This window comes from Bicyclus anynana, chromosome 22, assembly GCF_947172395.1.
Source record: "Bicyclus anynana chromosome 22, ilBicAnyn1.1, whole genome shotgun sequence".
In the NCBI taxonomy this organism is placed as follows: Eukaryota; Metazoa; Arthropoda; class Insecta; order Lepidoptera; family Nymphalidae; genus Bicyclus; species Bicyclus anynana.
This window is the reverse complement of record NC_069104.1, coordinates 7,084,698-7,101,729: the sequence shown is the minus strand read 5'-3', so window position 1 is coordinate 7,101,729 and position 17,032 is coordinate 7,084,698. Positions and strand designations below refer to the sequence as shown.

General features: G+C 35.2%; 2 protein-coding genes across 5 annotated transcripts in view; one reads left to right on the top strand and one right to left on the bottom strand.

The window, feature by feature from the left end:
- Positions 1-1,828: 1,828 nt before the first annotated feature.
- The window catches only part of LOC112050664 (semaphorin-5B), a 99,715-nt gene continuing 84,511 nt past the window's right edge, over positions 1,829-17,032 (bottom strand). Inside the window, exons 19-21 of one of the 3 annotated variants that reach the window (XR_008251972.1) lie at positions 16,412-16,554; positions 13,309-15,669; positions 1,829-12,545 (exon numbers count right to left, since the gene is read on the bottom strand). Coding sequence is in view for 2 of the 3 variants with exons in the window: in XM_052888326.1 (XP_052744286.1) it covers positions 15,436-15,669; positions 16,412-16,554 (377 nt within the window). In the remaining variant the exon portion in view is untranslated. Of the gene's footprint in view, positions 15,670-16,411; positions 16,555-17,032 lie in introns of all 3 variants that reach the window. The other 2 variants (XM_052888326.1, XM_024088972.2) reach the window with 2 other exon arrangements.
- Positions 11,401-13,294, top strand: LOC128199320 (leukocyte receptor cluster member 8 homolog). 2 transcript variants are annotated; one of them, XM_052888336.1, is made up of 3 exons: positions 11,401-11,524; positions 11,615-11,718; positions 12,579-13,294. In XM_052888336.1, the coding sequence occupies exons 1-3, from the start codon at positions 11,455-11,457 to the stop codon at positions 13,194-13,196; spliced, it is 792 nt and encodes a 263-aa protein (XP_052744296.1). In that variant the 5' UTR covers positions 11,401-11,454; the 3' UTR covers positions 13,197-13,294. The 2 variants fall into 2 exon arrangements, with proteins under 2 accessions (XP_052744296.1, XP_052744295.1); XM_052888335.1 differs by having other exon boundaries at positions 11,455-11,718.

The following is a 17,032-nucleotide window of genomic DNA, read 5'->3' as shown; positions in this document are numbered from 1 at the left end:
AAGAAATTAAATATCACGTGTCTCAAACGGTGACCTCTGCCTCCGATTCCGGAGAGTGTGGGTTCGAATCCGGTCCGGGGCATGCACCTCCAACTTTTCAGTAAGAAATTAAATATCACGTGTCTCAAATGGTGAAGGAAAACATCGTGAGGAAATCTGCATACCAGAGAATTTTCTTAATTCTCTGCGTGCATCAAGTCTGCCAATCTGCATTGGGCCAGCCTGGTGGACTAATCAAATCAAATCAAATCAAATCAAATCAAATCAAAAATCATTTATTTCAAGTAGGCTCAGTTTACAAGCACTTTTGACACGTCAGTTGACTATTTGTAAAGATTCTACCACCGGTTCGGAAGGCAGGTTCTGCTGAGAAGATACCGGCAAGAAACTCAACAGTTGCTTTTTTGAAAAAGTCATACAGTATTATAATTTACAATTAATAACAATTACTGTTTACATTTTTTATAGTTTTACTTTCTGTGTGAAGGTGGAAGCTGATCCAACGACCTCCAAGCATCTTTATCATTAAGGAACTCATCAATGTTGTAGTACCCTCGACTAAGTAGATGTTTTTTAACACATTGCTTAAAGCTATGCATTGGCAGGTCCATCACAGTCTTGGGGATCTTATTATAGAAGAGAACACCCAAACCTACAAAAGATTTTTTTACTCTTTGGAGACGATATGCAGAAATAACTAACTTATGCCCGTGTCTAGTAAGACGTGGGTTTAAATCTCCTTTTCGTTTGTACAAATTAATATTTTGTCTTACATATACTATACTGTTATATATATATTGACAGGCTACTATTGGTCTAACCCCTCTCATTATGAGAGGATAGGAGAAGGCTCTTATCGAGATAATGACTTCAGAAAGTAAGTAAGAAAACCTACTTTTAATAAAATTAAAAATGTTCTCTAGTACTCTTATCATTTTTACGCATACTACCTACGATTCTTGCTTTGATACAGCTAGCTTTGACTTGGCTTATAATCCGATCAATTTAAACATTTGAAGTTACATAAATTCCCACCAAGCTGAATATCGGTAAGATTGTTTAAAATATCATTAAAAATAAAATCTGAAAGTTCCCCATCTTTCCCCTGTAAGGAAAAAAAAATATTCAAGGTCAAAAAAAATGAGTTTTTTCGCGATTTTCAGCAAAACGGTAAGGTTTTCTTTTTTTTCTACGAGCCTCCGTTATTAGGAACATTCGAGTAAAACGTAATGAAGTGTACAAGGTCTATCCGAAGCTGCTAAATTTCGATAGTTAGTGAGGCACTTAAAGATGATATAATTTTAAGAAAAGCTGGCGCTTATTTGGCCCAAAGGCTAAGCCTCGCCATCTAGAAGGTTAACAGCGCCAGCGTATTCGATACCTTGTCCATGGGTGAAAAATTACGAGTAGATGGTGCGTAGGTATTTCTTATAAAAGTATACTAATATTATAAAGCTGAAGAGTTTGTTTGTTTGGTTTAACGCTCTAATCTCTGGAACTACTGGTCCGATTTGAAAAATTCTTTCAGTGTCAGATAGCCCATTTATCGAGAAAGGCTAAAGGCTATATATTATCTCCGTATTCCTACGGGAACGGGAATCACGCGGGTGAAACCGCGCGACGTCAGCTAGTATTTTATAAAAGAACTTCTACTCCTTACAAGCTAAAGCGATACCATCTTAGACTTAAGTACATCGTCATAACATCAGATGAGATATCGTATATCGGTTGTAAAAATTAAATGAAACTGAAATGAAAATTGGTTTTATAAACTTTAACTAAAAGGGCTTTAAGTTAAAAACTATAGAAAATAAAATGAAACGACAAATCATTACGACAGTCTTTATTGTTAAGTAGTTATCTTAATAACAATATACAGCATCTAAATCAACAATGTATAGCATAGAAAGGAATGAAAATTAAAAAAAAAAACAATAAAGAATTTTTATCTAGCCAAGTAACAATCACGTGTAATAATCTCTTACGCTTAGAATCGGTGAGTTTCAGGTGAGAAAGCCTCCAAGAGGTGAATTCATACATAGACACACAACAGGTTCATTCAGAAATATCTAGCATACAAAATAGTTAAGGCACTGTCAGACACGAAGCGTATGGTAAAATAAGGTTATGGCTAAAAGCTCAGTGATTTAACGTACGTACCTAAATAGGCTAGTTTACACTTTTTTTCAAATGGTCTTAAAATATGGTTCTACTAGATAGACGTGATTACATAAAAAACCAACCAAAACGCTGTCGGCCATGATTGTCTATATTTCAACTGTTTCATGACGTCACGTTAACAAATCCCTTACAAACGGAGCGTTTGACAAAAATATTAGTTAACTATTAGTTTGACGTTTAATACAATAAGTTATATTGTGACGTCACAAAATGGACGACAGAGTTTTTGACATTTGGAAAATTTGAAAAAATACATGATTTTTAAATTAAGTTTTATAATAAATCCTTAACTTTTATTAATTAATACCCATATCTTTTTACAAAGCATCTTTTATTCAATAATAACAAATTGAGATTTACACAAATTTTCGTAATGTCATTTTCAGATTATTTCCGTTAGTAACACGAACCATGGCGATATTTAAGACAGTATATCAGAAAAGAGAACATACGAGTATACTATCATCAACAAAACGTATTTTGCGTTTAATATCACCATTTTTAAAGGTGAAACCTAAAATGTTTAGTTATTAAAGATTATAAAAAACGCTTCGAGTCTGAAGGGGCATAACAACACATTTTTCAACATTGCAAATCGACGCAGTGCATTTTCCCCTCGTGTTAATATTACGCTCAACACTGCATGCAATGCGTGGAACATTCTAAACTCACTGAACATTACCGTCATAGAATAGACAAGCAAACAAAATATCCACTTATACTTTCATATTAATACCTAACGCTGATAGTGGATAGGATAATATGGAAATAGAAAAGTGTACAGCTACACTATTAAAATTTAAAATGCTGTCTACGAAACCAGTGTTATGCCGGAATAAATTCATCGACAATTTCTATGTTTGTATAAAGTGTGATTTTAATTTATAAAATCTTTCTTGCTGTCTACGAAACTAGTGTTATGCCGGAATAAATTCATCGACAATTTCTATGTTTGTATAAAGTGTGATTTTAATTTATTTGCATGATTATTCTATGGCGCATATTGTCTTTTTTCAACCTGACACACTCAAACAAAGTGCTTGTATGTCTGAAATTTAAATACTATTGTGTAAATGTATGTATAGACTACTTTAAATAAGAGGTGGAATTAAAAATATAATCTTGCGTAGACGTGTAGACAACATTCATTTCATTCAAAATAACGCAAAAAATTTAACAATTGTACATAGTCACAGACACAGTTAAAATTTATTTAAAAAATATTGGAAGCAATGATAGATATGTATTAAAATATTACTTATAACAATCTGCGCTTATCACTTAATACTTTTCTTAAAATTAATAATTAACAATATAAAGATACAAAATGCTATTTATCTATATTATAACAACAATTTCGACTCAACATGAGCCAAGCGATAAGTTGAAGTTGATTCAACAATAATATAAAAATATATAAATCGCATTATAATTCAATCATTGTAGAAATAAATGGTAGATGTATATAAAATATTATTTATGTTGCAAAGGCACCGCTATTTGTACTGGTACAATTAAATACATAAATATATATGAAAAGCACTATTTTTTACAATGTAAAAGAAATCGTTTATTCTTATTTACATGGCACATACTTTGATATATTCCCATAAAAGAATAATCTACAATAAAATACATTCAAATTGATACTTCTAATATTATTATAAAAATCTAAAAATACTATTTTTACAATGTCTTAAGAATGGCACTGGATTCTTGAATTGACAATAAAATGGCGTTAAGTAGTATCTACGAATAGTTTAGTATTTTATCAGAAGGGAAGATTTTAAAAACATACTTGTAACGTTAGGTAAGAAAAGGTTTTTTATATTTACATAATAGTTCTACAATGCCCTTAATCTATGATAATATTTTAACAAAGAGCAGCAAATGCAACAACATTCTTGACATATCGTAAATTCTTGCGCGAGCAGAGAATTTTAGAATTTAGATGTTCTATTTTTTGAAAAACGATGAGTTAAAATTTTACACATTCTTATTATGTTTCACTTAAATAATGTCTCTTAAAAGAGACGTAAATAAATAATAGTACCTACTGCTTTTCTATTTTCTATTTTTCTATTTATTCAGTTTCTATATTCCGACAATGTTAAAAAGATTTTGAGTAGATTAAGGCATAGAAACAGTCAAAATTCTGTCTAACCAGCCGAATTTCGGCCACAGCTGCCTATCGCACAAGTTTGTGTATCCCTATGGTCCGCGCGGGCCATAGAGAGTACTCCTGGAGGGAGTAGCGATGCCCCGTTCGCACGACTTTCCCACTGCCTCCGCGCGCTCGACTTCACACCCTCGCAGTCCATTCCCCCGTCGCCCGCATATCATGGGAGTGTCATCAACGAACTTTCCAATCTATAAACAACAGTGTCGCCTGTCGCAAAAAAAAAATTGCACTTGAGATTTAAGTATTCATAACTTTTGTTGCAACGGGATTATATTGAAAGTTAAGAGGGCATTTAAAAAGGCACAGGGCTTAATAGCTATATAGTATTACGGTTTGCCATTTTATTAAGTTATTTATATAAATAATGTCACAGTCCAGAATAGCCCGAGTTACTCAACGCCACAATATAAATTTAAACAAGAAAAATATTTCAATTATACTATCGCCGTTCCCGGAGAGTAAAATTGTAATTGCAAAAAGCTAATTTTTTCAGGAAAAATAAAAAAACCTTAAAAATTTTGGCGACTGTTGACAATGTAATAGAGTTAGATAAAAGTGAGAAAGCTCGAACGAAAGCTAACTTTTATAGATTTTTTTTTAACCTTAATTGACAACAGCACTTACCGTTTTTGGTAAGTGCAAGTGATGATGAATTACGCGCACCGATCAGAGGGCCTAGTGGCAGTTTGATACTGTTACTGTCACGTAACGTAAACGCGAATTGCTAAGGAATTGAAACAGCGCCATCTAGTGGCACTACTGCACAACTGTTTCAATTCCATATAAATTGGCGTAAACGTCTACGTGATAGTAACAGTATGGAAATATTGAAAACTCCCACTAGGCACACAGAAGATTTTGAAACGAGAACAAAATGGTAACTGATTTTATCATAATGAAGCCTTAAATTTTGAGTACCGGAAGACAATTGTATGGCTGTTTAACGTACTAAGAAGTAGGAATAGCTTTAGCCAGTGACTATATTTTGGAATACTATTGTAATATTTTTTAACTTCGTTAATAAGTGCATAAAAATTACGAGAAAATAATTGTAATAATACGTATTGATACCAAAACACTAAAACACGTGTAATAGCAGTTACTATTTTATTCTCCGGGAACGGCGCTATCACAATAATACTTTGAACGTATTTCCTTTTATAAAATAATGCCCACTCCAAATAATAGAGGTCGATTGGATATCAAACCTTAACAAGCTCTTTCCCGACAATGACCATTAGATGTTCCAATTCAAATTGAAACAAAAAGAAACGAGACAAAGGCAATTAGGAATGGACGATCTCGTAAAGGAATTCACGGGAAATTTCTCGGTTACATTTTGGATTAAATAAAAACAAGTATAAAACATTTTCTTTTTGAATTGGCAATGGTTTGGAAATTTCATTTGATACGCGTTTTTATTGAAATTGCTGGATGCTTTGATGTTGATTGGGTAGTCTTATCTTTTAAATAGAGATCTTTGCTTTTTGTACATTATGTTTTAATTTAAGATCAATCAATGGATACTAAACATGGTAGCACGCACACCAGCCCCTGTAGCCAAGTACATCGATTCTCTTTCTACGATCGCAAACGCTTCGAAAACTAGAAAAATGTATGGGAATGACAGATCTTGATCACGTGACCTGTCGATATGTCGCAAATGTCATTCCCAGGGGCAGTACTGAACACAATACATGCACAATTTTAACACAATTCATTCATCCTATTCGCAAGGGACTTTAAAATCTCTCTAGGATTTGTCCTAGGCATAATTTAGTAATAGGCGTCTACAGATTCGCATGATAGGCATTGACCGCATCGCTTCAAACAGATTTTAGTATTCTTGGTATAGAAAGTCATGCAAGTGCGTCCACTGATCCGCATCGTGCGGATCGCATCGAACGGATTTTGTCTACTGTAAAATTAAAAATCTGTTTGATGCGATGCGTCCGATACGTATTATGCAGATAAGTGGACGCCTACTTTCAACGACATTTTTAAACATTATTTACGTGCAAAAACCAACATGAAATTCATACTCATAAATTCATCAAATTCAACTTTCTTTGTTCAAAGGAAAAAAGCTTGCACATTTTAAAATCATTTTCAATATTTTAAAATAATGCAAATCATGTAAAACATGCAAGAATTTTTCTAAACACATTTTTAACGATTCTCGCGTGCATTATTATACAGTAACAAATTACCATACAAACAGAGGGTACATCTAGAAAAGATCTTTATTACCTCATGCATATTTATGGAAGGGAGATTAGCGAATAAAGTGGAATGAAATTGAATCCGACGAGGTCATTACTCCCTGAAGAAAATAGATTTCGTGAAATGGGTTACAAAGTACTGAATAAAGGGTTGGACTTCTTAGGAGAATACATAGTTTTCTATCTATACCTACTAATATAAACCTACTAATATAAAAAAGTAATTTTTTTTTGTTTGTGAGGTTGTAGAGGTAAATTTCTGAATTAACTGAATCAATTTAGAAAATTCTTTTAAGGGTAGAAAAACACGTTATGTGTCAATGTCATAGGTGTTTTATCACGTGCCTAAGTGCGTATTAGATATTACTAATAACTTCCTGTCATTTCGTCCAAAAAATGGGAGTTACCTGGAAAGTTTTGAAAATAGATTTTGAGAATACGTGCTAACTAACACTTTGTGGCGCTCGCATGCCGAATTTATTGATTTTACGGAAACGAAAATTTTAGGACATAAACTTACATATATTTATCGCAAACTTACTCCGTAAGGAGATATTATCGCCAATAAACAGGTTAAAGACGCCATTTTCACAAAATGCTGGCAAAAATTCGCGAAGGCAAAATGAAGATTCGAAAAGGGCACCTAAAATCTTTAAATTTTACTTGTTTTCAAAACGCCCGGAAAACTTTTCAGGCAAAACTACCAGGTGAGTGGACAAAAAATGACGAAAATGTTTTTAGATTTTTAACCGACTTCCAAAAAGGAGGAGGTTCTACGTTCTGCTGTATGTATGTTTTTTTTTTTTTTTTTTATGTATGTCCAGCGATAATTCCGTCATTTGTGGACCGATTTTGAAAATTCTTTTTTTGTTTTGAAGGGATTGATTCCAGGGTGGTCCCATTTTTTTCATGTCAGGATCTGATGATGGCATCTTGGAGAAATCGAGAGGAACTTTCGAAAATCGTAGAGACAGCTAGTGCGTTTGTTAGTGTTTCCATAAGGTATTTTAAACCACTATAATTTTATGAAGGTCTGGAGTTGGTCTGATGATGGAGCCGAAACACAGACGATGGAACTCGTCAACGATTTACAGCAGGGACCTTTTGTTTGGGTTTGATTTATTTGTATTGATGAGAACTTTCCACCTAGATGGACTGTGACTGTATTAAGGGTCTGATGATTAAGACGAAGGACAGTTAAGAGAACTCCTCAACGGTTCACAGTAGCTACCTTGTGTTTGGACTTGATAAATTTGTATTAATGAGAACTTTCCAGCTAGATGGCTTGTGACTGTATTAGGGGTCTGGTGATGAAGACGAAGAATAGTTAAGGGAACTCCTCGACGGTTCACAGTAGCTACCTTGTGTTTTGACTTGATAATTTTGTATTGATGAGAACTTTCCACCTGGATAGGTTGTGACTGTATTAGGGGTCTGGTGACGAAGACGGAGGACAGTCACCTTTCACGTTTTTCTGAATATTCATATTACGTGTGGATAAAGGTGGAGTGAAATTTTGTATATGAGTTAAGGTAGTATTTTTTAAAATTGGGATTGTAGGACTTAGATAATTATCATTATTATTACTAATTGCCTATTAATTTTTGTTCACACTCAGTAGGTCTGCTAACACTAAAAATTAAAAAATAAAAATTTTAATAAAAAAAATTCAACCGACTTCCAACTCAAAAATTAACCTAAACTAAAAAGCAAAAAATAACATCTTACCTATGTGCTACCTTCTGATCAGTTTGAAGGCGGTGCCAATCCAGTGTCATGTTTTAATTAAAGCCGTTTCAGAAAGAACCACAGTAATTCTGTAATTTAAACGGCTTGAATTAGAACATCACTGGCTTGGCACCGCCTTCAAACTGATCAGAAGGTAGCACATAGGTAAGATGTTATTTTTTGCTTTTTAGTTTAGGTTAATTTTTGAGTTGGAAGTCGGTTGAATTTTTTTTATTAAAATTTTTATACGCTATATGTATAGTTTAGTTTTTAAAGTAAGGGTAATAAATAATAATATTAACCTAATATGTAATCAAAGCAAGAAATCTCACGGTACAGGAGTAAAACTTACATAAGCATTGTCATTGTATTCCCGACTATTTCAAAACTCGTCCGGGGCACTAATTCATCAACTTGTTCTCGCGATGTGAGTTTACTAAAGTCCACCGTTATGTGACGATTTGAACGCCAAAATACTGCAACATATCTTTTAAAGAACCTAAAGTTTCGGACTGAATGTATGCCAAAGAAAAATATTTCATTACATTTTATTGGGGAATGTACTAACTTTAGCAATTAATCGTTCCTGACTTAACTATTAGGTCAAAGTTCCGATTTACCCCCTAAGGGTTATTGATGATGTACATTCCGCTAACACAATGGGTAACCTTTAGAACAAGGTAAACTTTTTGTTTGGTTAAATAATGTAGCGTGAACTTTGTATACATTTTAATGAATAATAATGGATTAACGCATTTTGGTTTGCTATTATCGGACATGACAGGACGCTTGGTTTGTTGTGGTAAACCGCAGATTCATTTGATTATTCAAAATTGTAAGTGAATTTTTTTTTGTTTAATTACACTAAAATCTTTTTAACAAAAAAAATTAACATTCTTTTTAACAAAATCACATAACTAAAAAGCGATAAATAACATCGTATGTGCTACCTTCTGATCACTTTGAAGGCGGTGCCAACACAGTGATGCAATAACTTAGGCCGATTAAATCATAAAGTTTTAGGATTCAAAGACAGTTCTTTCCCGTGGTACTTTCAGAAACGGCTTTAATTAATTTAAAACATACACGCGTCGAATTGACCTCATCCTTTTTTTGAAGTCGGTTAAAAATTTATATTATTTTCACTATAACTTGATTTCTTTTACCTATAATATAATATGTTTAGACGATTTGTTTTATAAATAAATTGATGGTCTCAAAGTATTTTTTTTTTGCCATTTAATAACAAGTGAAATCACAGCCAAGGGCTAGACTGTGATCTCACCAGTGGCGTAGCATACCTTGGAGGGGCCCTATATCAAAATTAGTCGAGAAGCCCAAATAAAAGTAAAGAATATTCACTTAATTCTCTCTCTCTGAATTGAAAACTTAAACAAACTTGCTTAAACTTATGCAGGATTTTTCCAACTTTTGGAAGCACTTTTAACCTCCTGGGGTAAGCGTGCGATATATACCGTACTATACTGGGATAAAATATAGCCTATGCCACTTACAAATAACGTAGCTAGTAAGAATTTTCAAAACCCGTTTAGTTAATTCCGAAATTACCCCCTTCAACCTCACAAACTCAGAAACTGAACCTCATTACAATATTAGCATACATTAGAGTATTAAACACTGTCCTATCGTATATAACAAAGTTTTGTCAGTAATAATTTCTTATAGCATCTGGTATGAAGTCCTAAGTCTTCATAACTTATACTACCCGCAGTATACAAATATACTGCCTATGTAACCCTTGGGAGTGATTCGTACGAATATCTGACACATTTTGATTTATACACCAATACCTCCAGTGCCCGTGTTATAAATGATTACACACCTTTTCAAGAACTCCGGGGAATATGTAATTGAATTATATACATACAAATATATATAGAAAGCCCATGAATTTGTTCGTGTGAAACTTAGTTTTTGACAAATCCCTCGGGAACTATGGCTTTTTCCTAGATGAAAGTAGCCTATGTGTTAATACAGAATAACATATATTTTCTATTCCAAATTTCAGCCGAATTGGTTCAGTAGTTGCGGCGTTAGGGAGTAACAAACATCCAAACAAACATCCATACAATAAGGTTAGGTAGGATTATATATTGTCAGGTCTTATAATCCATTTTTCTGAAATCTCTCGGTATGTTTTTTAGAATAGTTTATAGCTTCAAGCAAGCTTCTTATAAAACTTTTTCTAAGTTAAGTATTGGCAGCTTTAGTCCGTGGTAATTGAAGGCAAGAGTGACGGCAAAACGCAGCTCTGTGGCCCACCAATCAACCATTCGTAGACAGAAAAGTAAATAGACAAGTGATTGGCATGCCTTTGTAAATATACATCGAAAAAAGATATACGATTTTGATATCGTATAACACTACAATATATTTTTTTTATACTTAGCAACAATTTGAGTATGTTTTAAATTAATACGTTTATGTTATATTTCTTTTAATAAAAGCATCAAATAGCCCATCATTGTGTCTGACCAATAACTAAATAAAAAGGCAAGTGTCATGACACCAAATATCGAATCATCTTGTCTTGTTTTTTATACAGTAATATACAGTAGTCTGCAGGCCCAGAGTATGTGCTTATGTAGTTTACTATTTGAGGGAAGGCGATGAATACTTTCTATCTGTCCATTTACTTCTTTGTCTAAACAACAAATAATTGAAACGCACCGCATCGCACTCAGCCAATTCAAACTAAATAGCCGCGTACTGACTGAGCGAGCAGCCTCGCGAGGCAGCCGCGCGAGGCAAATCCTCGGTCGGTCAAGACGCGCCTCGGCCGAGGCAAACGCACGCGCTGCCTCGCCCGAGCGTGCCGCGACCCGAGCCAAACGTTGTCGGTTTTTGTCCATGCTCAAAGGCGCCTCAGTACGTTTGCCGCGCGCACTCAAGACGGTCGTGTTTTGCCTCGCTTGTTCGACGAATACGGAATAGAGAACATAAGTATAATTATATTATCATGAATAGAGAACAGTGTCTCAAATTAATACATTTATATGGAGAATATAAACTACTTTGGGATGCGCAATGTCCTAATTATACCAACAGAGGACTAAGAGAAGATGCGTGGAATAACATAAATCGTGAAATGAACATTCCAATAATGGATTTAAAAAAAAGATGGAGTCTTTGCTAGGATCCTATAGGAGGGAAAGGTCACGTGAAAAGAAAAGCCGTATCACAGGATCAGGTATGTTTATGTTTATTATTATGTTTTCGTACAGTCATTACATATTTATAGTCAGTCGTACAAATTTAATTAATTTATTATTTATTACAGGTCGTGGTGACATATATAAATCAAATTGGTACGCCTATGAAGCTTTCAGCTTCCTGGGCGATAGAAACCATCCAGGAAATACTCAAGATACTTTACCTGAAGACGTGAGTATTTACTGATAATTATTCTGCCAAGCAATTGCTCCATTTGTAATAAAATGTCTCCCTAAATGTGAACGTATTTCTTTTAAATCTGTTGGCCCTCGCCGTGGCATAGCTCGAATAGGTAGCATTGATGACATTTCTGTATCCTGCCGCCATCGCCCGGGTATTATTGTTCCTTCAGCTTCGACATCAAATGATCCCGGGGCAGTAAACCTTTGAGAGGCCTCTTGATCCCTTCGCAAGTAGTTATATAAGTATATAGTAGTTAACACGACTTTTGTAGCTTTTTCTGGTTCCAATAGTATGGGCTTCCTCAATACTCTGAACACAGAACTTAAAATGCCAAAAGCATTTTCCACAACTCTCCTTGCTCTGGACAGTCGGTAATTAAAGATCCTTTCCATTGAACCTCGATTTGGAGTACCTTCATAAGGTTTCATTGTGTACTCATCCAATGCAAATGCTTTATCGGCCAAAATAAAATACGGCACTGCAGTTTCATAAGGTATTTGTAAGATTTCTGGCGGAGGAATATTAAGTTCCCTTCTTTCAAGTTTTTTATATAAATTGGTATTTTTAAACACACCGCCATCTGATATACGACCTTTGCTACCAACATCTACATACAGGAATTTATAATTGGCGTCAACTAAAGCAAATAGGACTATACTGGGAAACAATTTGTAACAATCGAAATCATTGCCACTATTTATAGGCGATTGTAATATAACATGTTTCCCATCCATTGCTGCAATAGCATGCGGAAAATTCCATTTTGTCTCAAATTCTCTTGCTATAGTAAGCCACTCTTCTTCGGATGATGGTATCTGTAATTAAAATTATGATTTTTCACCCTACAGAATGCATGTCACAGTGAAATTCAAAATGATGGAAGTCAAAGTAAAACTCGAAATGATGGCAGTGAAAATGAAACTCAAAATAGTGGCAGTCAAAGTGAAACTCAAAATCAAGTCGGTAATGAAAATACAGTTAAAGAAACCAGAAATGAATATACGAGAGCAAAGAAGAGAACTAAAAGAACTGAGCCAAATGATTTAACTGATAATGCTATATCAGAAGCCTTAACACTATTACAACAGTGTGCAAGTGATAGTGCTGCTTCGGAAAAACATGACTCCTACGATGTTTATGGGCAATATGTCGCAAATGAGTTGCGAAAATATGACGCTTTTACTTTAGCACATGTAAAGCATGCTATAAATAAAATTATTTTCGAAGCGGACATGGGAGCATACCCATCATACACTGGTTATTATACTCAATCATACAGTGGGCTAAACAGTTCCAATAATACGTCTTGTCTTTCTTCCTCACCGATGCCTCCTCAATCACCGATGCCTCCTCAATCACAGATGCCTCCTACCTCACCGATGCCTCCTACCTCACCGATGCCTCCTACCCCACCGATCCCTCCTACCTCACCGATGCCCCCTCCGCCTCCTCATCCTCATTGTTAGATAAGTACTTGTTTAATTAAGCGTTTCATATTAATTGTCTTTTTGTCTATTTGTCATGTTGTAATAATTAATAAAAATGTACGAAAAATGGAATAAAATTATTTTATTTTACCTTAACATAATCCCTTAGCACATCGATTAACGCATCACAAACTTCATGAACGATTACTGATATTCTTTGTTTTGATATACGAAACAGATACTGCAAACTGGTATAAGAATCTCCCGTGGCCAAAAATCTTAACGTAACCAACAATCTTTCCCTTGCGGTTATTGCTTCTCGAAAATTTGTGTCCTTCTTGCTTATTTTGGCGTTTATAAGAGAGTACAGATGTTCAAATTCAATTTTATTCATTCTAGTGAAATTGCTTTCTGCGTCATCAAAGCACAGCTCTTCAAATATTCTGTTTCCAGCTTGAAATCTGTTTTTGTATAACGTTTTTATCCAAAAATGTTTAGATTTTTTTCTTTTCTTTTTTTGTACAAGTTGATGAATCAGTATAAAGGCAGTGGTGGCGATAGCCTTCCGAACGCACGGCCTCATGATAATCTTAATCTAAACTGAATATGCGCTACTCGCGCGTGGCTTCTGTTCGACTTGTGAGTAACTACTGAGCGTTCGAGTCTTTTGCTCAGCCTCGGTCTGGCTCGGCTTTGCCGCGCGCGGCAGTCTCATGTGTATTAAATTACAGAATGAGGCTGCCTCGCGCGGCAAACGTTGCGAGGCAAACGTCCGAGGCTGCCTCGCGAAGCTGCTCGCTCAGTCAGTACGCGGCCAATGACTACGCCGCCAATGAGGACTTGCACTCAATCGATCGATCTATCCACTATTAAGTACCAATGGCCAAAAACAATATGTTTATATATTTGCCTATTTTTAAACGTAAAATTTATTAACAAAAACTCAGAATTCACAGCTTGTAAAATAGATTCACTTGTTTCTAATGCTACGATATTTCAACGTTAAGTTTTAACTTAACATTCCGTCAAAAATCATGTAGGGACATTGTGAAACTGATTGGAATGACATTATTTAGCGAAACTTGAATTTCACTTAGTAAGTAGATTGTCTTAATCTTTAGTATGAATGTAATTTTTAGCACAAAGACGTGAAATGTTATTAATAAATTATGTAAAATTCCTAAAAGTTTTCTAACATTTGTGTTCATTAAAACATGTCTTAACTACAGGTCTCAACTAAAATTTGTTTTTACGGAATCAAGTCTTCATAAAACTTGTCTTGAAAGAAGGAAATCCTAAAGTAATGTTTGCCTTCATACATTTCACGATAGCTAATGGCTACACATAGGTATCATTTAAGAAATTTTAATTAATTTAGGACATTTAATATATCAACCGAATATTAATAAACAATTACTATTTTACACAAAAACACATCATTGGAATACCTCTATAATAATAATATTGGCTGTTCAACGTCAAAACGTAGCAACTGCTTGATTGTTAAGGTTGCGGAATACTTAAAATTATAGAAAAATATATTTAATGATCTGTACTTAAATGAAGTTCTTAGAGGATATTTTTACAAAGAAAAAGGAAGGAACCTTGCTAGATTTAGAAATTGCACAGCCAATATCGGAGGCGGATTTTTAGTAACAAAATTATGCCATAACAAGCACAAATACAAGCTATTTTGCAGATTTATGCAAACGTCCTTGAGGAGCAAAAGACCACAATTCAATTGTGACCTTGAGCATACATTTCAGTATATTATCATTGAGTTACTATGTACTACGTCCTAGAGGAGACACAACTCATCACTGCTGACTATCGTTCAACTGCGGCGATATCGCCACACTTCATTCTTCACACTTAAAAGTGCACTTCATACTGGCAGTGCATGTTTTAATAGAATGGTTAGATTTAACTTCTTGGCTGGTGGAAGCTTCGCAGTGCCACCTTACCAGCAAAGATGTACCGTCAAGCGATGTAGCGAAACCGAAAGTGGTGTGGATTTTCATACTCTTCCTAACAAGTCAGTCCGCTTCCATCTTAGATTACATCATTACTTATCATCAGGTGAGATTGTAATCAAGGGCTAACTTGGTACGAATATAAAAAAAATATAATATTTTGGCGCTGGCAAATATTTCAATCAGCCAAGTGATTTTCCTTTAAATAATTTCTGTAGTCTGAAGTACATACTCAATGTATATTAACATTTCTGCCTTAAAAAAGGCATGTAAATAATTGGAATCCATACATACAAGTGTATTGTTCAGTAAAACTTGTCTTCTTCTACGTCGATGTTTGCCTTGTTGTTTGGTTGGTTGGAATGTCTTCTCAGCGTTCCCATGGAGTCGTATTCGTTGGCGATGGCTTTTGGATACAACTTGGGCGTTGTCATGGTGTTGTTGTGGTTAGCGTTGGAGAGGTTGTTGCTTTTCGAGAGGAGGATTCCACTCGTGTTGCCGATGCCAGAGAAAGATGGCTGCCGTTTTGCTTTCCGAGGCTAAGGAAAGACGTGATTCATTAATTTTTCTAGAATTAAATATTTTATCACTGGCAAAGTAAATCTATACTAATATTATAAAGCTGAAGAGTTTGTTTGTTTATTTTTTTGTTAGATCTCAGGAACTACTGGTCCGATTTGAAAAATTCTTTCAGTGTTAGATAGCCCATTTATTGAGGAAGGCTATATATTATCCCCGTATTCCTACGGGAACGGGAACCACGCGGGTAAAAGCGCGCGGCATCAGCTAGTATCATTATAATTTAAATCCAGTATTTATGCAATTTAATTGTCGAGACGAAAGTTATTTTAACCAACAGTTGTTTTTGGAGGTAAAGTGTTTCCAGTTGCAGATACCTGCCGGCCAACTTATTAACTTTGACGTAAATTTGTTACTAATTACCTAATAAATATAAAAGTGAATAAATATTATGAACTAACTAAAAATGGCTATGTAGTTAGTCTGTACGCCGTAGAAGTAGGTGCGAGAGGATTACCAGCAAAATCTCTCTATAACTTGCTTAAATACCTCTCTAGAAGTGCAGCTAGTTCTATATTAGAACGAGTATCCAAAGCTGCTCTAATAGGATCTTACCAAATTTGGCTAGGCAGGGAGAACAACACGAGCAGAGAAAAGGCAGTTTTGATCGATCGTCAAGGAATTACTTAATCCTACATCCTGTAGTCACAAGTCCGGGACTCTGTTCTATAATATGTAGTAATTTTTATGACTATAGCTCACCACTTCCTTCAGCGGCACAGTGACATAGCTGTTCTGCTTGGCTGTGATGTAGTGCGGGCTGGACGGCACGCGCGGCTGGCGGCTCCACGGCAGCGCGCCGCGCCGCTGGCAGAAGATCACCGCCGCCAGGCATACCAGGACTCCTAGACCACAAAATGTTAAAGCTATTGCATCACTTTACTTAGCTACTAGCGGACGGACTTCGTCCGCGTGGAATTTAGTTTTTCACAAATCTCGGAAACCATGGATTTTTCCGGGATAAAAAGTAGTCTATGTGTTAATCCAGGCTATAATATGTCTTAGTACCAAATTTCAGCTAATTCGGTTCAGTAGTTGAGGCGTGAAAGAGTAACAAACATTCATCAAAATCATCAGTTTTCGCAAATCTCGGGAAACCATGAATTTTTTCGGGATAAAAAGTAGCCTATTGTTATCGCCGCATTAGCCGCTTTTAAATTCTTTATGGGTTACTTGGGATTGGCGGGGAGAGTGACTTGAGTGGAAAAGGGGAGTGTTAGTCGACTGTCAAGGGATCCTTTAACCCTACTCACATCGTTCACAAGTACGTGACTTCACTCAAGGTCATTCTCTGCCATTCTAGGGTCTTATTTTGGTTACAGT

Coding starts and splice junctions, on each gene's coding strand:
- LOC128199320 (XM_052888335.1), top strand. CDS start 11,455: ATGGAGTCTTTGCTAGGATCCTATAGGAGGGAAAGGTCACGTGAAAAG. Junction 11,719..12,578: donor AAGATACTTTACCTGAAGAC/GTGAGTATTTAC, acceptor TTCACCCTACAG/AATGCATGTCACAGTGAAAT.